This window comes from Oncorhynchus mykiss, chromosome 23, assembly GCF_057628025.1.
Source record: "Oncorhynchus mykiss isolate SJ-2025 chromosome 23, ASM5762802v1, whole genome shotgun sequence".
In the NCBI taxonomy this organism is placed as follows: Eukaryota; Metazoa; Chordata; class Actinopteri; order Salmoniformes; family Salmonidae; genus Oncorhynchus; species Oncorhynchus mykiss.
Window position 1 is genome coordinate 29,590,834 of NC_143044.1, and position 21,815 is coordinate 29,612,648.

The 21,815-nt window shown below is 39.4% G+C and overlaps 1 protein-coding gene across 1 annotated transcript in view; it reads left to right on the forward strand.

The window, feature by feature from the left end:
- LOC110502713 (CUB and sushi domain-containing protein 1) overlaps positions 1–21,815 on the forward strand; it is a 500,827-nt gene that overhangs the window by 351,349 nt on the left and 127,663 nt on the right. Inside the window, exons 21-30 of the mRNA XM_090217249.1 lie at positions 3,045–3,233; positions 4,264–4,433; positions 12,807–12,963; positions 15,240–15,431; positions 16,271–16,397; positions 17,335–17,537; positions 17,943–18,134; positions 18,975–19,113; positions 19,895–20,082; positions 21,315–21,509. Of these exons, the coding sequence (XP_090073375.1) occupies positions 3,045–3,233; positions 4,264–4,433; positions 12,807–12,963; positions 15,240–15,431; positions 16,271–16,397; positions 17,335–17,537; positions 17,943–18,134; positions 18,975–19,113; positions 19,895–20,082; positions 21,315–21,509 (1,752 nt within the window). The remainder of the gene's footprint in view (positions 1–3,044; positions 3,234–4,263; positions 4,434–12,806; positions 12,964–15,239; positions 15,432–16,270; positions 16,398–17,334; positions 17,538–17,942; positions 18,135–18,974; positions 19,114–19,894; positions 20,083–21,314; positions 21,510–21,815) is intronic.

Here is a 21,815-nt window from a genome sequence, read left to right on the forward strand (position 1 = left end):
CAAACACAACTCCAACACCATCATTAAGTTTGCTGATGACACAACAGTGATAGGCCTGATCACCGACAACGATGAGACGGCATATAGGGAGGAGGTCAGAGAACTGGCAGTGTGGTTCCAGGACAACAACCTCACCCTCAATGTGAGCAAGACAAAGGAGCTGATCATGAACTACAGGAAAAGGCGGGCCGAACAGGCCCCCATTAACATCAAATCAAATCAAATGTTATTTGTCACATACACATGGTTAGCAGATGTTAATGCGAGTGTAGCGAAATGCTTGTGCTTCTAGCTCCGACAATGCAGTAATAACCAACAGGTAATCTAACTAACAATTCCAAAACTACTGTCTTGTACACAGTGTAAGGGGATAAAGAATATGTACATAAGGATATATGAATGAGTGATGGTACAGAGCAGCATAGGCAAGATACAGTAGATGGTATCGAGTACAGTATATACATATGAGATGAGTATGTAAACAAAGTGGCATAGTTAAAGTGGCTAGTGATACATGTATTACATAAGGATACAGTCGATGATATAGAGTACAGTATATACGTATGCATATGAGATGAATAATGTAGGGTAAGTAACATTATATAAGGTAGCATTGTTTAAAGTGGCTAGTGATATATTTACATCATTTCCCATCAATTCCCATTATTAAAGTGGCTGGAGTTGTGTCAGTGTGTTGGCAGCAGCCACTCAATGTTAGTGGTGGCTGTTTAACAGTCTGATGGCCTTGAGATAGAAGCTGTTTTTCAGTCTCTCGGTCCCAGCTTTGATGCACCTGTACTGACCTCGCCTTCTGGATGATAGCGGGGTGAACAGGCAGTGGCTCGGGTGGTTGATGTCCTTGATGATCTTTATGGCCTTTCTGTAACATCGGGTAGTGTAGGTGTCCTGGAGGGCAGGTAGTTTGCCCCCGGTGATGCGTTGTGCAGACCTCACTACCCTCTGGAGAGCCTTACGGTTGAGGGCGGAGCAGTTGCCGTACCAGGCGGTGATACAGCCCGCCAGGATGCTCTCGATTGTGCATCTGTAGAAGTTTGTGAGTGCTTTTGGTGACAAGCCGAATTTCTTCAGTCTCCTGAGGTTGAAGAGGCGCTGCTGCGCCTTCTTCACAATGCTGTTTGTGTGAGTGGACCAATTCAGTTTGTCTGTGATGTGTATGCCGAGGAACTTAAAACTTGCTACCCTCTCCACTACTGTTCCATCGATGTGGATAGGGGGGTGTTCCCTCTGCTGTTTCCTGAAGTCCACAATCATCTCCTTAGTTTTGTTGACGTTGAGTGTGAGGTTATTTTCCTGACACCACACTCCGAGGGCCCTCACCTCCTCCCTGTAGGCCGTCTCGTCGTTGTTGGTAATCAAGCCTACCACTGTTGTGTCGTCCGCAAACTTGATGATTGAGTTGGAGGCGTGCGTGGCCACGCAGTCGTGGGTGAACAGGGAGTACAGGAGAGGGCTCAGAACGCATTGGATGGGGCTGTAGTGGAGCGGGTCGAGAGTTTCAAGTTCCTTGGTGTCCACATCACGAACAAACTATCATCGTCCAAACATACCAAGACAGTCGTGAAGAAGGCAGGACCATACCCTTTCCCCCTCAGGAGACTGGAAAGATTTGGCTTGGGTCCCCAGATCCTCAAAATGTTCTACAGCTGCACCATCGAGAGCATCCTGACCAGTTGCATCACCGCCTGGTATGGCAATCGCTCGGCATCTGACCGTAATGCACTGCAGAGGGTAGTCCGAACAGCCCAGTACATCAATGGGGCCAAGCTTCCTGCCATCCAGGACCTATATTCATCACTATAGCACATCCAGGACCTATATACTAGGCGGTGTCAGAGGAAAGCCCAGACAATTGTCAGAGACTCCAGTCACCCAAGTTATAGACTGTTCTCTGCTACCACACGGCAAGCGGTACTGGAGCGCCAAGTCTAGGACCAAAAGGCTCCTCAACAGTTTCTACCCCCAAGTCATTAGACTGCTGAACAATTCATAAAAATCGCCACAGGACAATTTACATTGAATCCCCCCCCCCCCTCCCTCTTGTACACTGCTGCTACTCACTGTTTGTTTGTTACCTATGCGTAGTCACTTCGCCCCCACCTACATGTACAGATTGCCTCAATTAGACTGTACCCCTGCACACTGTTACATTTTATTATTACTTTTTATTTTATTTTGGTAAATATTTTCTTCTTCTTGAACTGGACACTTGGTTAAGGGCTTGTAAGTAAGCATTTCAAAGAAACGTCTACACTTGTTGTATTCGGCGCATGTGGCAAATAAAGTTTGATTTGAAGGGACTTTTCTTTTTGTGCAGCAATCTGTCGTATTTTATAAAAACGTAATTCTCTGTAACCTCCGTCACATTGCACAATGTAATCCAGTTTTCCAATGGAGTATGAAGTTAGTGACTTCAAACATGCACTACCACGCGATACTTTTATAAATATCAATTGTTTAATGCTTACTGTGTACTTTGTAGCTAGTTAACATTATTAATAGAGAGGGTTTTTGGGAAAGCCTTTCCATCTTCCAGTGAACGGTTGTCACGTTCTGACCCTAGAGTATGTAACATTACTAGTTATTGCTTATGGTCTTCTCATGATGCAGTAAATAATTACTTTTGGGGATTACGTAGATTACATTTTAGATGACTTCAAATTCTGGTCATTTTTACCACATAACTATAAAACAAATATATAATTCTACATTTTAAAAATGAAATGATTCTACAATCAAATGATGGCAGATCTGCATTTTAGTGGATTGTACTAAACCTATAGTATTTTAGTTTTATAGGATATGCAAAATAACTGTAATTTTGCTAAAACATCAGTCTGTTATGGTAAATGTATATTTCAGATAACATTATTTGCATGTCTAAAGATATTTTAATAAGAATTAAGTTGATATTTTGCGATGATTGTTGCTTTTTCCAATAGTTTCTGGGGCCAAAATGTCCACGTATGTAAAATACTGTGTGTGGGTAGTTTGAGGGTTAATAAACATGTTGGTGTATTCCACAGAGTACAGCCTAGAGCCTTGTGAAGATCCAGGAGTGCCAGCCTACAGCCGGCGAGTTGGTTTCCAGTTTGGTGTGGGGGACTCACTCATTTTTTCCTGCTTCCCGGGTTATCGATTGGAGGGGGACCACAAGATCACCTGCCTGGGGGGAGGCCGGAGGGTCTGGAGTGGAGCCCTGCCAAGGTGTGTGGGTAGGTGGACACATGCTTTCATTTCGTTTGGACAAACTGGGAATACTTGTACTTTGAAAAAACTTGTACTGTACTTTACCCATGACAGGAGAATGAGCTATACTGAACATACAGTGTAATGCAAGTGAATGAGCTAGTTTCTAATGGATTGATTGATTTACCTCAATTGCAGAAAAAATCTCAATAATATAACTCGTTCCTATTATCAATTACGTACTATTTTATGGGCAGAGCATGAAACGAGGGCAGAGTTTGGACACAGTTAAACACATATCATATCTATTGTGCTAACAGATGATCTGGCTGTCATTTTGTCATCCCCTACAAAATAACCTTGTGCTTTCCCATAAAAAGTTCAGTAGAGAAAATTAGGCAATCACCCCACGATAACTTAACTCGGGCTCAAGCTCACACAGCTCAAGTTCTACAGGCAACATCTGCTTCTATACCTGAGGAACAACATCAGAATATTAACTACAAGGACATCCAATTCCAGCACAGCCCTGAGCCTTTGTGACCAACACACACTTAATGCAGAGAGCCGTTCATTAATTCATATTCCTCTCAAGTTTCTGTTGTGGCGATTCATCAATATGCCAATGGGTAATATTCCAACAGGGGCAACACCTGATTGGCCCATCAGTGGGTAACAGAGCAGCAGCTGCTGAAGTATTCTGGGTTCAACCTGCTGAATATTTGTGGTGAACTCTTCACTCTGGGTTAAACTGCTCCTTTAATGCCTCTCTTCAGTTTCATGACCGCCAGATATACTGTATATTTTCTCACAGGTCTTCTCGCTCTCTCTCTCTCTCTCTCTCTCTCATTCTGTGGAATGAGCAGCATCTAGTGTGTAGGGAAATTTGACAGTTCTCTAAAGTTAATCAAGATATTTTCTTGCTTCAAACCCAGATTGCCATGAAATGTCTTAATATCAAATTATCTCCATTCCTCTGTCTCTCTTTGGCTCATTCTCTCTCTCCTGCTCTGTCTCTCTCTTTCCTGCTCTTTCTCGCTCTGTCTCTCTGCCTAGCTGAATGTGGAGCCACTACCGTTGGGAGTGAGGGGGTTCTGCTATCACCCAATTACCCATCCAATTATGACAATAACCATGAGTGCATTTACCGCATTGAGACGGAGACAGGGAAGGGCATCCGTGTCACAGCCACTCACTTCCAGCTCCATGAGGGGGATTACCTGAAGGTGAGTCTCACACACACACTGCACATCACTCATACACTACACTGGATATTTACTCGGTTGATGTTACACATAAATACTGCCCCACGCATAATCATCTTACTGCAAGGTGTGTAAATGGTTAATAAAGGGCTCAATGTGGGACTTTTTCACTGCACCATCATCTCTTTGAATGCAGTTGGAATATGACCGAAAGTAACTTGTAGGAGACCAGAGCTAGTGACTCAGTAAGATCATGAACTATTAATGCCTTCATTAAAATTACATGGTACCAGAGCTTGAGGCATAGAGAGCACCATGAGGGAAATACGTTTTTAACAATCCCTGAAGACCACTAATTATACAGATATGTTATTGAAAACAAGAGAGGATAAGTGTTCTCTTTGAGTGTAACATCATATGAGAAATCTGAAATGACTGTGCATATGGCTTGTACAATGAAATGTTTTTGTTAATCTTTCATCATACATTCTATGCATCTAATAGCCAATAATTGAGGAAGTGGAAGGGGATTCAGGAAGGATTGTTTATCCTAATGGCAAAGTTCTTGGTTGAAAGAATACATTTAAAGTTTTATTGGATATCTTATATCGACTATTTCCCATTATAGTGCTATCTAATGTACAGAAGTGGCACTGCTTATTGCTGTAAAAAGTAAAGATTATGGGCCTCCCGAGTGGCACAATGGCATTGCAGTGCTAGCAGTGCTACTAGAGAGTCTGGGTTCAAGTCCAGGCTCTTTCGTAGCTGGCCGCGACTGGGAGACCAATGGGGCAGCACACAATTAGCCCAGCGTCATCCGGGTTAGGGGAGTGTTTGGCCGGCATGGATATCCTTGTCCCATCGCACACTAGCAACTCCTGTGGCAGGCTGGGCGCAGTACACGCTGACACAGTCACCAGGTGTACAGTGTTTCCTTTTACATATTGGTGTGGCTTCCAGGATAAGTGGGCATTGTGTCCAGAAGCTATGTGGCTTGTTTGGGTTGTGTTACGGTGGATGCACGGCTCTCGACCTTTGCCTCTCCCAACTCCGTACGGGAGTTGCAGTGATGAGACAAGACTGTATCTACCAATTGGATACCATGAAATTGGGGAGCAAAAGGGTTCAAGGATTCTCCGACCATTGTTTGCCATTGAGTTTCTTGTATTATAATGATTTTGCCAAGACTGAAGGATTCCCAATAATGTTGCATTCATCTAATGTTTTTTTTGTTCTTCCAAATTAATTGTCTTTTATGTTGTAAATTGATTGGTCTTGAAACTTTCTTCTGCATTGGAAATGCTTAGTCAACCACAGGAAAGATATTTTCTCCTCATTTTGGTCTTGAATTATGTAACCCAGCCTACTACTCTGCTCAGGGTTGAAACAATGTTAACTGCGTTAGAAAATTGGAAAACTGACATTGATTTATGATGACCTCTGCTATTTTTTTTATTAAACAGCACACTTTTCTGTGTAGTCTCAATATATACAGTATGTTATTTGGAAATGGCACCCTTCTGGTTTCCCCGCATGAACATGATTTTCCCTTTGTCTTGATCACTATCCTTTGGAAGGCCCACACTTTAAATATTTTTCCTTTGCGTATGCATTCATAGTATGTATGTAGAATATGTATCTTTATTGTTTTCTTGATTGATTGAATGCTAACTGCTCACTCAAACTACTCGCACTGCCACTCTGCGAATAATGTAATTCTACTGCAAGAGCCTGCATACTGTACAGTCAAGGTGTGAATTACAGGGGAGCCAGGTGGGCTTAGCTCCCCTGAATGAGACATTAGCTGCCCTAAATGCAACAAAAAGTTTGGGAGGGGTCTCTAAATAATGCTAATTGAACCATTCTCCTATTTCTTTAATTAAAATGTAGTTTTAAATATGTTTAACAGTGTAAATATGAAGATAAAAGCTTCTAAATTAAACAAACACCCCCGCCTCTTTGTCATGGTTTAAACCATTTATTTCTATGTGGTGGTGCTGTCCATTTAGTAGTGTTGCATTTCAGCCTCAGCGGAGCTCCTTTACACGTAGATTTTCCTTTGTACTTCCTCATTTTCGCCATTTGTTTGCCATGCGTCCTTGATAAAAAATAGCCTTTATTCCAATGTATTAGATTTATCAGTTGATTTGTCATTGTTTGCTTTTGTCAGTCAGCTGTTTAGAGCGCTCATTGCTTTGTTTTTTAGATACGCACAGGTACTGGTGTTCTCCGTGGCTAGAAGTAATGGAGCATTTAATTAGCTTTATCATTTTCTATCAATATTTATTTTCTTTCCTGGATCAGCTGATGATGGTCAACAATATCACTAGACAACTAGCCTAAAGCTAGACACCAATGCGCATCCAATCCATCCAACAAGCAGGCTGGCTATACGATAATGACAGTAGGCCTATAATGTGACTTATAAGTCTAATGTCGTTAACGTTCGGTTAGAAGCATTCAATTTTGCAATGGCGTAGGCCTACATTATTTGGGATTTGTGTGCCCATGGGAGCTGTTTTCATGGTGAAACATTTCATGGCAAAATGTTATGTAGGCATAGTTACAGGGCATTCTCCAAGATCCATGATTCATACAAGGTTTAAGTTACATTTTCTAATTCATTTGTTAAATGCTTAATAATGACAAATAACACTGTAATTAATGCCATTAATGTAAGAAAATACATTTAGCGATTTACAGTATCAAAACATGTTTTGATTCTACTCATGTATTATATTGAATGTAGGCTACCTGTTCTGGGTGTATTCATGTGTGTTAAATTGTCTCATCTAAAAGAGGGTAGGCAACCGACAGTGGTGTAGGCCTAGTGGAGGGTTAACACCATTTACTCAGATTTTCAGAAAAATGCATTGAAAGTATAGGGAGTGTTACCTTTTTTTTTTTAGAAAGAGACAGGATTTCAGAATTTACTTATTTTTACCATTACATCACTGGCTACTGGTAGGCCTATTTGACGTTCATGGTAATACACATTGTAGCCTTGTCTAGTAAATTGAACTTGTATGTTAGGTTGACCGTCCCATTTTTCCAGGGACAGTTTCAGACCCATTTCAGGTGTCCCGACTTTTTAGGCTACAAAAAAGGTAAATTTGGCAGCAAGACGCATCAATGAATGTAAGCCTACGCAATGGCAATCACTGAATGTCAATAGGCACACTGTTTGGTGTTTTGTAACAAATGTCTATTTCCATTCATCAAATTGCGTGAGTATACAATACATGCAGTTTGGAATGATTGAGTGGGTGAACATGCACAGGTAGCCTAATTTTTTAAGTGATTTGTTTGAAAATCAGATGAAAATATCATGACTGGTTGTGTTCATGCCAGATTAAAAGGTAAATCATTTACATTTAAAAGAAAATTGAGACCCCCCTGAATCACATGGTGTAATTCGCACTCTGTGTACTGTATGCTATTAAATAGCGCGTTACTGTGGTCCTCTGTACCCCAGTTGGTAGATTATGGATCTTGCGATGCTATGATTGTGGGTTCAATTCCCGGGACCACCCATATGTAAAGCATTTAAATATGAATGACTGTCAGTGGGATTTGATTAAAGTGTCTGATACATATTAACTTTACCAGTCAGAGTTTTTATTTACTTTTACTATTTTCTACATTGTAGAATAGAAGTGAAGACATAAAACTATGAAATAACACACATGGTATCATGTAGTAACCAAAAAAGTGTTAAACAAATCCAAATATATTTTAGATTCTTCAAAGTAGGCACCCTTTACCTTGATGACAGCTTTGCACATTCTTGGCATTCTCTCAACCACCTTCATGAGGAATGCTTTTCCAACAGTCTTGAAGGAGTTCCCACATATGCTGAGCACTTGGCTGCTTTTCCTTCACTCTGTGGTCCAACTCATCCCAAACCATCTCAATTGGGTTGAGGTTGGGTGATTGTGGACGGCAGGTTAACTGATGCAGCACTCCATCACTCTCCTTCTTGGTCTAATAGCCCTTATACAGCCTGTAGGTGTGTTTTGTGTCATTGTCCTGTTGAAAAACAAATGATAGTCCCACTAAACGCAAACCAGATGGGATGGCGTATCGATGCAGAATGCTGTGGTAGCCATGCTGGTTAAGTGTGCCTTGAATTCTAAATAAATCAAAGACAGTGTCACCATCAAAGCACCCCCACAACATCACACCACTTCCTCCATGCTTCACAGTGGGAACCACACATGCAGAGATCATCCGTTCACCTACTCTGGACTCATCAGACCAAAGGACATATTTCCACCAGTCTAATGTCCATTGCTCGATTTTCTTGTCTCAAGCAAGTCTTTTCTTCTTATTGGTGTCCTTTAGTGTTTGGTGTCTTGGCAGCAATTCGACCATGAAGGCCTGATTCACGCAGTCTCCTCTGAACGGTTGATGTTGAGATGTGTCTGTACCTTGAACTCTGTGAAACATTTATTTGGGCTGCAATCTGAGGCTGGTAACTCTAATGAACTTGTCCTCTGCAGCAGAGAGAACTCTGGGTCTTGCTTTCTTGTGGCGGTCCTCATGAGAGCCTAGCGTTTGATGGTTTTTGCAACTGCACTTGAAGAAATGTTCAATTTCTTGAAAGTTTCCGTATTGACTGACCTTCATTTCTTAAAGTAATGATGGACTGTCATTTCTCTTTGCTGATTTGACCTGTTCTTGCCATAATATGGACTTGGTCTTTTACCAAATAGGGCTATCTTTTGTATACCACCCCTACCTTGTCACAACACAACTAATTGGCTCAAACGCATTAACAGGGAAAGAAATTCCACAAATTAACATTTAACAAGGCACACCTGTTAATTGAAATGCATTCCAGGTGACTACCGCATGAAGCTGGTTGAGAGAATGCCAAGACTAAGCAAAGCTGTCATCAAGGCAAAGGGTGGCTACTTTGAAGAATCTCAAATAATAAATATATTTTTGTTTGTTTAACACTTTTTTGGTTAATAAATGATTCCATGTGTTATTTCATAGTTTGATGTCTTCACTATTATTCTACAATGTGGAAAATAGTAAATATAAAGAAAAACCCTTGAATGAGTATGTGTGTCCAAACCTTTGACTGGTACTGTATGTTATTATGGTAACGATTTACTTTGACTACACATCCATAGTGCATTTATTACACATCTATTAGCATTTCATGAACTTGTTATAACAGGTCCCACCTGCATTATTAAAGGTTAATGAGATATATCCATGACATATCTAAAGTACATCCATGTACTTTACATTCTGCAGGATTTAGATCTCATATTTAGGTATCTTAATAGATGTATCATTACAATGGCAGAGTAGTGTCATAATTATGGCTGTTCACAAAAGTGTGCTTCTTTCATACCAGTGGTAGGGAATATACCAAAAGGCCAAACGACGTTTAGAAAGATATGCTGATATATAGCCTGTACTAGCCCCATTTCCCCCACCAGCCAGTATAGGCCTGTGAGTTATGTTCTTCTTCTTCTTTCTGAGGTCAATGGTGCTTGAAGATCTCCACAGGGTTGAATCCTCTGGGTAAATCTTACATATCAAATCATGTAGTTGAGGGTTATATCATAACACTTTCGTAATTAATTAACAGCCCTCTTCCACAACACAGTTAGGCCTAAGATGGTCATACTGGGCTATAACGCACACATGAAGGTTATATGTATGAATTATATGCAGTTAAAGTAAAGTCAAATCTATTTTCCCATTCATAAAGCATTTAGAGCTAAGCACTTCATGGTAATTAACTTAGCAGTTTGTCATCTTATCTATAACGCCATAATAAAAGGTCTATGTATGAAGTCTATGCAGTCAACATACTGTCATTTCTGTTTTCCCATTCATAAAGCATTTATAAAGCATTTATAAAAATGTCTCATTTATCAAAAAGAATACGGACACAACGCAAATGTTTAAGGAAATATTTACATTTTATTTACATTTTCCAGACGTAGAACAGAAAACAATTGCTGAGGACAACGCCGACGAATCATGCTGTTGGCATTTTTCAGTTAGAATTTTCTTGAGTAGATTTAACAAAGATAACAAAAATTCAAAGCATTCAAATTAAATTATCTTAGTTATAACTGCTTTATGCATGGGAAAATAGATTTGACTGCATTGAATTCATTAATAGACCCTTCATGTGTGAGTTATAGACCAGTGTGACCAACTTAATTGTGATGTGTAGCAGGGCAGTTAATGAGTTACGAAAGAGTTATGACCCTCAACTACACAATTTGAGCCATAAAAGTTACCCTGAGGAGTCAACCCTGTGGGGACCCCATACACTATTGACCTCAGGGAGAAGAAGAAGAAGGAGAAGAAGAAGAAGAAGAAGAAGAAGATAAGTCACGGGCCTCCCCCGGCTGGTGGGGGAAATGGGGCTAGGACAGGCTATATATATATATATATATATATATATATATATATATATATATATATATATATATATATATATATATATATATATATATATACAGTGGGGCAAAAAGTATTTAGTCAGCCACCAATTGTGCAAGTTCTCCCACTTAAAAAGATGAGAGAGGCCTGTAATTTTCATCATAGGTACACTTCAAAATGAGGGAAAAAAATCCAGAAAATCACATTGTAGGATTTTTAATGAATTTATTTGCAAATTATGGTGGAAAATAAGTATTTGGTCACCTACAAACAAGCAAGATTTCTGGCTCTCACAGACCTGTAACTTCTTCTTTAAGAGGCTCCTCTGTCCTCCACTCGTTACCTGTATTAATGGCACCTGTTTGAACTTGTTATCAGTATAAAAGACACCTGTCCACAACCTCAAACAGTCACACTCCAAACTCCACTATGGCCAAGACCAAAGAGCTGTCTGAGGACACCATAAACAAAATTGTAGACCTGCACCAGGCTGGGAAGACTGAATCTGCAATAGGTAAGCAGCTTGGTTTGAAGAAATCAACTGTGGGAGCAATTATTAGGAAATGGAAGACATACAAGACCACTGATAATCTCCCTTGATCTGGGGCTCCACGCAAGATCTCACCCCGTGGGGTCAAAATGATCACAAGAACGTTGAGCAAAAATCCCAGAACCACACCTAGTGAATGACCTGCAGAGCTGGGACCAAAATAACAAAGCCTACCATCAGTAACACACTATGCCGCCAGGGACTCAAATCCTGCAGTGCCAGATGTGTCCCCCTGCTTAAGCCAGTACATGTCCAGGCCCGTCTGAAGTTTGCTAGAGAGCATTTGGATGATACAGAAGAAGATTGGGAGAATGTCATATGGTCAGATGAAACCAAATATAACTTTTTGGTAAAAACTCAACTCATCGTGTTTGGAGGACAACGAATGCTGAGTTGCATCCAAAGAACATCATACCCACTGTGAAGCATGGGGGTGGAAACATCATGCTTTGGGGCTGTTTTTCTGCAAAGGGACCAGGATGACTGATCCATGTAAAGGAAAGAATGAATGGGGCCATGTATTGTGAGATTTTGAGTGAAAACCTCCTTCCATCAGCAAGGGCATTGAAGATAAAACGTGGCTGGGTCTTTCAGCATGACAATGATCCCAAACACACCGCCCGGGCAACGAAGGAGTGGCTTCGTAAGAAGCATTTCAAGGTCCTGGAGTGGCCTAGCCAGTCTCCAGATCTTAACACCATAGAAAATCTTTGGAGGGAGTTGAAAGTCCGTGTTGCCCAGCAACAGCCCCAAAACATCACTGCTCTAGAGGAGATCTGCATGGAGGAATGGGCCAAAATACCAGCAACAGTGTGTGAAAACAAAGTTTAACAAAGTATTGAGATAAACTTTTGTGTTTGACCAAATAATTATTTTCCACCATAATTTGCAAATAAATTCATTAAAAATCCTACAATGTGATTTTCTGGATTTTTTTTTTCTCATTTTTTCTGACATAGTTGAAGTGTACCTATGATGAAAATTACAGGCCTCTCTCATCTTTTTAAGTGGGATAACTTGCACAATTGGTGGCTGACTAAATACTTTTTTGCCCTACTGTATTTATATCAGCATTATTTTCTAAATGTGGTTTGGCAGAAGCATGCTTTTGAGAAACAGCCATAATAATGATACTAAGCTCTAATTGTAATGATGCATCTATTAATATACCTAAATATGAGCTCTTGCATAGCATGACATGAATGCGCTATGGATATACTATAAATATTTTTCATTAATGAACCTTTAATAATAAGATTAGGACCTGTTGTGTAATCGGAGATGTGTAATCAATGCGTTATGTATATATAGTTAAAGTAAATCGTTATCGTTATTATTTATATTGTTATTATTATTATTATATTCCCTTGAATATTAATAGTATTTTGAAAAACCTGTGCCTTATAGTGTTGTTCTTTCATCAACAGGTGTATGATGGAAAGGATACTTCATATCGTCTTCTTGGCAATTTCTCCAAAACAGACATGTACAATGCCGTCATCAACAGTACCTCAAATCACCTCTGGATTGAGTTCAACAGCAACGGCACTGAAACCAATAAGGGGTTCAGACTGACGTACAGCAGTAGGTAGACTATGTCCTAGAACAAATGTGAGACAGCCTCTATAGATATTCCCTGATTCGTGTCCAAATAGGCTTTACTGAGAAACAGGCCCCCTCAAGACTAACCCAATTTCCAATTATAAGCTTACAGATTCAGGTGGCTTATATCTTCAAAATGCTTTAAATGCTTTGTTATCCAAATGTAAAAGCATATACTGTACAGTACTGTATTTCTTTATCAGCATTTTTATGCTTTCGTTAATAAAATAATGATAAAAATACTCTTTCAAAATGCCGATGTTGATCTAGTTATGGATCATTAATGAATTACTATGGGAATAAATAACACTGAACTACAGAAATATTGGAACAAAGTTGTCTAATGAATGCAATCAAATTGTTGCTCACTGGAAAATACTCTTTCTAACACACGGTCACGTTGTACAGCACCATTATGTCTATTAGCAGGGCTATATTTTAGCCATTATAAATATTATTTTGGCCTTTATTCAGATTACAATCGCTCATTTAAAAAAAAAAAATAATAATCTCCAAAATATCGTTATATATAGCCTTCCCGCTGTGGACGTCTGTTTCAGCGCTGTTTTGCGCTGCTCTGAGACAAGCAGGAGAAATTAAAATGTTCAATTATATTCCTGTAACGATCGTTGTCCTCCTCAGATGAGGAATAGGAAGGATCGGACCACAATGCAGCGTAGTAAGTGTCCATGATAATTTATTATAACAGAACACGAAAAATACAAAATAACAAAGTGAAGGAAATAAATGAAAATGGAAACAGTTCTGTATGGTGAAAACACAGACACGGAAAACAACTACCCACAAACATGAGGTGGGAACAGGCTACCTAAGTATGGTTCTCAATCAGAGACAACGATTGACAGCTGCCTCTGATTGGGAACCATACCAGGCCAAACACATAGAACTATAACACACAGAACAAACATAGAATGCCCACCCCAACTCACGCCCTGACCAAACTAAAATAGAGACATAAAAAAGTAACTAAGGTCAGGACGTGACAATTCCATCATATTCTTAAGATATATGTGTTGCCTGAATATCAGCAAGTGATGTCTGCTAAATAATCAAGTTAGGTTTCTTCAGAAATAAATCATTCTAAATAACAAACTGGTTTTATTTACAAATTAGTGAGAATGTCTCACCCCATGTTCAAGAATGGCCTTTTTCTCGCTCACTCTATGTTAAATGAAAACGAAATCTCCAAAATATTGTTACTTTTTAAACAAAGCGATTATTATTATTGTTATTATTATTAATTCATTTAGAATGATATTTAAAACTCTTAGATATTATCAGATATTCTCACAGATCCTAATGGAAAGTGCCCCTTAGACATTAATTTAGAATCTTGCAATCCTCTAAATGTAATTATTGGCGGAGAGTCACGCCATATTTTTTTATTTTTTATATACTGTAGGCCTACCAAAGGCAAAATTAGTATTGGTTACACTACAATTAGGGTGTGGAAATGTTATTTCCTTTAGATATTCATTTAGATTCCTCCAATCCTCTTATGCTGTAGCCTACTCCCAACCATCACATTGCACAGCGCAATATTTTCCATTACATCCAAACGGAAACCCTGAGGGTTTTGATTTTTGTTTTTCTTGGAATTGAAACACCATAATATTAATTTAATTAATTAAGCCAAATTTCTTAAAATCAATGAACTACGTTATTACAAAAAAAAGGTTTAAAATTTTCTTCTAATGCCAATAGGTGGGCTGCAGTATGACGCAACTTTTAAAGGAGGAACCACTGTACACCAATAATAAAAAGGCCTCCTATTGTATGTTTAGTCCTTGTTTACTTGCCCTATATGAACAGTATTATCTTTCACATTAGTTGAAAGTGGTCTGATGGACAACCTCTATAGGTAAAGGCACAAATGTATCTTGTTTCAAGAATGTATATATTTTGTAAGTAAGTACAATATCGGGAATTTCTCATGAGAGAGTAGTTTAAGATGGTAAACCAAAAAATCTATAAGGCCAGTGAGCGTTGCAGTTGTGCGTTGAGACAGATATATCTGCTTCCATTCATTCTACAATAACCTTGAACTGCAATATTGCATGCTCAAGGCTGATGTATGAAAAGCATCACTAATATAAAGTCAAACTAGAATGCTTGAAGCAGCTTGCCTTATTTCACCAGACAGATGTCTTTTTTATTGTTCAACCTTTGTCATTAATGAAAATAAATGAATTTTTGTTATGTTTGAATGGGTAACAGTCTCAAATCTGTCTTTGTAGGTTTTGACCTTGTCAAGTGTGAAGAACCAGGAACTCCGAATTACGGATACAAGATTCAAGATGATGGCCATTTTGCAAACACATTTGTATTGTACAGTTGTAACCCTGGCTATACTCTCCATGGAAGCAGCACTCTGACATGCCTAAGTGGAGACCGTAGGGTTTGGGACAAACCTTTACCTTCCTGTCTAGGTGAGTGAGTCACAGCTGAAAAGAGACAAATCTCATCATCAAGGATACATTTCCTTATTATGGTGAAACACTTACCATTCCTAAGTAACATTTTGTTTACATTTGAATGACCATGGTAATGGTCAAGTTCAAGATACCCATACCAAAGGATTCATTTTCATCTGATGCGTTTGAAAATATTATACCGTTTTACCAGTCAACATGGAATTTGTTGTGTTGTCTGCATTCTTTCCCACTGTTATTAACATCGTACTGATTCCATTATATGACCAGCTTTGCCAGTTACGCTCTCTCAGGCTAACTCCGAGTCAAACCCCGGGCTAACATGCTGTCATTTATAGTATACTGAAATAGTTACGCTAGTTAACAGCTATGAACATTTATCCCCTAATGCTGGCTATATTATAGCCCCTAAAGCTATACAAAACGTGTGGACAGTCTGAGCTTTCTGTACTGGAGAGAACTGATACATTACAGTGTCATTCTTCAGCCTCATTCCTTAATTAGCCTGGCTCGGTTCAGACAAATTTCCATACAGCCGAAAAGTAGCATGGAAAATAGATGACATTGCCTTAGGCTGCCATTGTATTTTTATTTCCTTTGAACGATGTGACATAATAGGGATATCCTCTCCTCTTTTCCAGTGTCGTCAGCAGTCACTAAAATAATACACATGTATTTTGAGACGCTTGAGAACATATTTGATTCTTTCAAGTGCATGTAATGATGTGATGTATTATGTAATGTTTATAAATTCAGCTGGTTGATGCCAGAGAGAAAGCTTATTTAATCCGATTTCTATTTTTGATGATGTGAGACATTTTGGTTTCCTTATCTAGCTGAATGTGGAGGCCACATCGCAGGTGCAATATCTGGACGGATACTATCCCCGGGTTACCCTGCGCCCTATGACAATAACCTCCACTGTACCTGGTCTATCGAAGCGGACACAGGCAAAACCATCAGGTACAGTATCTCACAATAGGGACACACCCCCTTGGAATAGGCAATTAGATACACAATAGCCCAATTTTTCTTGACTCCATTTAAATTTGAAATGAAATCAGCGAGTTTATAGCGAGGCGTGTCTAGTATAGCGGAGCAATTGTTCTGTTGCACTTTTGGAAAATAAGCTGTGATTAAATGTGCCATTGCTGATTGCATTTCACCCCACTGCTAGCCTTCCTACCATTAGCATCTATTCCTTCAAGTCCATTACTAGCTTCTTAAAAACAAAACAATAACCCCCAAAGATAAACCAATTATGCACGCTTGAAATGCCATAGAAATCAGATATGCCAATTCAGTTCAAGCAATTTACAGATGAAGGAGGAGGAGAGATACATTTGACATCACTGGCTATTAGACTTTATTAAGGAAATCTTCTCAAACCCGACCTCTTTAAAGAGTATCTTAAATAAATCTCATGACCTACTAGCACCGACTTTGCTATTAACTACTTTGTTAAGGGAAAATGTAATTACTATGATAGTGATATGTTGTTGTCTCACCTTTATGAATGCACTAATTAAAGGATAGGAGCGCCTGCTAACTGAATAAAATGTAAAAATGTAAAAATGGAGGGAACTCATCCTCTTCCTAATTATTGCTGATCATAACTGAAACATACCTTAAATGGTTTGGTGAGCAAGAATGATCTAACATAGATGTTTCATTGGTCTGAGACATTACTTGAGAACTGGTTCTATAGAATTCCAATTATATTTTCTTATTACAAGTCAGTAGCAACCCTTGGTCAGTTGATTTATGGAGTATTGTTGAGTGTATAGGTGTTTGTCACAGATGTAAACCAATGGTAAAACCAGACTTCCGTATAAAAGGTTCTAATTCTTAAGGAGGTGTATAGTGTGTAATCAATATCCCCCTCCCTTTCTCTATTTAGCCTCCACTTCATAGTGTTTGACACGGAAGTGGCTCATGACATCCTGAAGGTGTGGGACGGTCCAACAGAGGGGGGTTTCCTCCTGAAGGAATGGAGTGGGTCAGCTCTACCTGAAGACACCCACAGCACCTTCAACATCCTAACGCTCCAGCTTGACAGTGATTACTTCATCAGCAAGTCAGGCTTCTCCATTCAGTTCTCAAGTAAGTAGTACCTGTCACAATGGACCAGAGGAATTCGGACATGACATTCTATTCAGTAGCTTTTCAGACAAAGGTTACAGTATGTTTCTTGAGATTCCCCTCTCGTTATCCTACTCTGGGCCATGTATAAAACACTGTTATGACAAATCCTTTTGACAAATAAGTATTTCATACAAATATATGTAAATTAAATTGAGCATAGTGTTTGTATATAAATGGCAAATATTTTCTGGAAATATGATTTAAAAGACAAATAGTCTCCACAAATCAGTTTGCTGCCAGTCCAAAGATTTCAACACATGAAATTATGCTTATATCTTTATTTGGGCTGAAAAAAAAGAGAGTTGTATGATTTAAAACCGTTCTGTCAAAATGTTTCTAAGGGATTCATTTGTGTGATTTCAGCTACTACTGCGACGACCTGTAATGACCCCGGAACTCCCCAAAATGGGACACGTTACGGGGATAGTCGGGAGCCTGGGGACACTATCACCTTCCAGTGTGACCCAGGTTACCAGGTCCAGGGCCTAGACAAGATCACCTGTGTACAGCTCAATAACAGGTTCTATTGGCAGCCAGACCCTCCGACCTGTATAGGTATGTTGCTTTGACCTCCACAGTAATGGAGAAATAATACATTTCTTTTCATGGCTATACCTGTATGTCATCAAAGGGTTTGTACAATTGGTAGATGTTCCCTTTAGGATTATTCTGCTGCAAAAAGGTGATTTGGAATCTGTATATTAGGCCTATAGCGTTCCACTGTCTTGTTTCCATTGAAGGATTTGTGGTATCTGAAAATACATGTAAGCAGTGTTTTATGAACTACTTACTGTTGGTGTTGGGCACCCAACCACTCATTTGCATCAGTTTAATTACTTTATGTTGAATGAGTGACATGTTTATTATAAGAATGAATGAAACCTTAAGAATGTAAACCATGCCTCAGTAGAGTGTGAATCCCTGTGCGAAGAATGATTCATCAGTAACTGAAATGTAATTGGCATTTTCTGCCATTGTCAACAAATCCTTTGTCAGACAGTACACTTTGTCACTTCTAGTCATTTGACATGTTTACTACAACACTGATAATTGTTTGATGGAAGGCCAATTATAGGCCGAATCATTACTAACGGTGGAAGATTACTAAGGTTATAAAAATATTGCTCTCACAGACCCTCCCAAACAAGCACATGATTGACAGGATTTTGCTTAGCACACACACTTAAATTGACAATAGAACAATGCTAAAAAGAAAAAGCAAAGATGCTAGTAACCCTTCTGAATGACAGTTGCAGGAAGGAATTCCATCACTACTGTTTGTCACTGAATGTCTATGGGGGCCTGTTTTGTCACTTCAATCACCGTAAACATTTAATGTGTTGGAGACATGTCATATTAAAACATGTGTTGCCCTCACTCTCCTTGTTGTGATAGCTACCTGTGGCGGCAACGTGACAGGCCCTGCTGGGGTAATTCTATCACCCAACTATCCACAGCCCTACCCACCAGGAAAAGAATGTGACTGGAGAATTAAAGTCAACCCTGACTTTGTTATAGCCCTAATTTTCAGAAGGTATGTCGCTCATGCTACGCTGTGAGCCACCCAAGGTAATAAGAACCAAAGTCAAAGAACAGATGGAAAGAGCGCATCCACTCTGTCTTTGTCAGTTTGGCAATTACCGTAAACAAACATCAAACACTATCAAACAATTCTGTGTTTGAGGTGAAATAGTTTGCCTTTGTTCAAATATTATCCAAATCGATGTGTTGTCCTGTATTATCCAATATCCCTAGATGATACCTATAAATGGAATAGCTTTTATAAAATGTATAATTTTTAGCTTGTGTTACCTTTATTTAAACTAGGCAAGTCAGTTAAGAACAAATTCTTATTTTCAATGATGGCCTAGGAACAGTGGGTTGAACGACAGATGTTTACCTTGTTTGCTTGGGGATCTGATCTTGCAACCTTTCGGTTACAAGTCCAATATTCTAACCACTAGGCTACCTGCCACCCCAGAGTTATAGGCCTACAGTGTGATGAATGTAGAATACTTGCTAGCTGTGTATGTACCCACAGGAATTACATTGACTCCCCTGAGAAAAATCCAAACAAACTGATCTGATCTTTCTAATAACAGTTATAGACAGTACAGACAGCCCCCACATGCCTGATTCAGGGTCAAGCCAGGCTGAGCCGGGCTGGCCTTGTCATAGTTGCTGGAAAAGACAATGTGAAAGGAAATATGTGAAAAGGAAATATACGAGCCAGCACATTATGGTTCTGATTGACCCTATGGTGTGAATCAGGCATCAGTCTTTTATGGCCTAGGTTCTCTTTTGTATCCTCGCAGTTTCAACATGGAGCCCAGCTATGACTTCCTGCACATCTATGAGGGTGAGAACTCCAATGGTCCACTGATCAGCAGCCTGCAGGGAAACCAGGCCCCGGAGCGCATTGAGAGCAGTGGGAACAGCCTCTTCCTCGCCTTCAGAAGTGACGCCTCCCTCGGGATGTCTGGTTTTGCCATTGAATTCAAAGGCAAGTGATGCATTATGTTAGTCTCGTAGGAGGTGATCCTAGGTTCCTTTGAAAGTGTATAGCTCTGGCCATATTGTAAAGTTGATGTCTCTATAGAAATGTTTTCAATAGATATAGGTTGTTAGGATGAAATATTTCTAGCCACTGGGTAATATATTTTGTAGACTATTTATTGATAAAGCCTTATTGCATGTGTTTCTTCCTGTCAGCTAGCTGTCCTTATTAGCTGGCCCTTTTGCCTGTTGTTCATAGAGAGCTATTCAGCATCTGAAAAACAGTAGGTTTTCCAACCTACGTCTTTGTATTAAATGCCTTTTGATTGAATGCATTGATGATCGACTGGATAAGTGGTTTTATTTATAAAGCCCATTAACCATAAAGTTCACAAAACCCATGAACACAGATGTGTATAGTATTTTTCCTTTTTGACCTCTCGTTCTTTTTGGAAGATTTATTAATACCAATCAATAGCATAATTTTTTGTTTGATTTTGTACAGACGGCCCTGTATTTAGCTCTGCTTTTGTCAATTAGAGCAGCTAATGACCTTTTATGGAACCTAGATGAGATTTGTCATCTCCCAAGTCTAAAAACATTTTTTTTTCTGTAAATCAATCTCCTATATCGTAGTCAGTCCCCCCCAACCATGCACCGGTACTAAGGTCATTTAAATGTTGATTAAAGAAAAAAATGGCATTGCTTTTTCTGTTTTCATACTCATTACTGTAATATACTTCATATTTTTTATTGTTTTCTACTACTGTATTTCTAATGTATTCATAAATCCATTTCAAAATGTAGCTTTAGGTTATTGGCATTTGCATGTAGACTTTGGCCTTATATGTTGAGAAGCATTTCCTGTCTCTGGGTATTGAAATGCGGTTGAAATTGTGATGTACTGTAGCAATTTCAGTGATAGAATCTCCCACCACAGGCCTCCTACTTTCACCGCTCCCCAAAGCACAGGGCAGCAGAAAGAAGTGGGCTGTTAGCTGTCATCTTGTTTGGCAGTGTATACAAGCACCACCTCCAGAGCATTTTCCAACTGTCCTTCTTTGAGTGTCTTTTGCCAGATGGACACTGGTTGGCTGCCTCTACAGACCCACATGCTTACCTGAAAATGGTTTTACATTTTCCTCCTTGGTGTTGTATTGAAATCAATTATCTCTGCTCAAGACCTGTTGTCCTACACAGTCCTTTATCTTGAGCTTGTATATGTTTTCTATTCCACAGAGAAACCCAGGGAGGCATGTTTTGACCCTGGAAATATCATGAACGGCAGTCGTGTGGGGATGGACTACAAACTGGGCTCCACAGTGACCTATCAATGTAACTCTGGATATACTGCGGTTGGACAAGCCACAATCACATGTGTTATCGGTTTGGATGGAAAACCTATATGGAACAAGGCCCTACCAACGTGTAAAGGTACGATATTTTCGGTTTTGGTTTGCCTATAGTCCTAAACTGATTTGCAACAGCTTATCAAAGAGAGTGTACCTTTTGTTGTTGTTGTTCTCACTTCAAATCTAATTGGTTGGTCTTCGTACCATCATCACCACTATCAGTCAAGGCTAATATCAAGCCAATTTTCACTGGCTTTACCAAATGGTTTTGAGGACCCCTTTTTTTTTGCACAAGAGGGGAGTATGGGTTTTTCAAAGACCAAGGCTGAACTTTCTGTCATTTATTGACAGTCTTGAGAGCTTGGGAGGTGACAACTGCCACTCACAT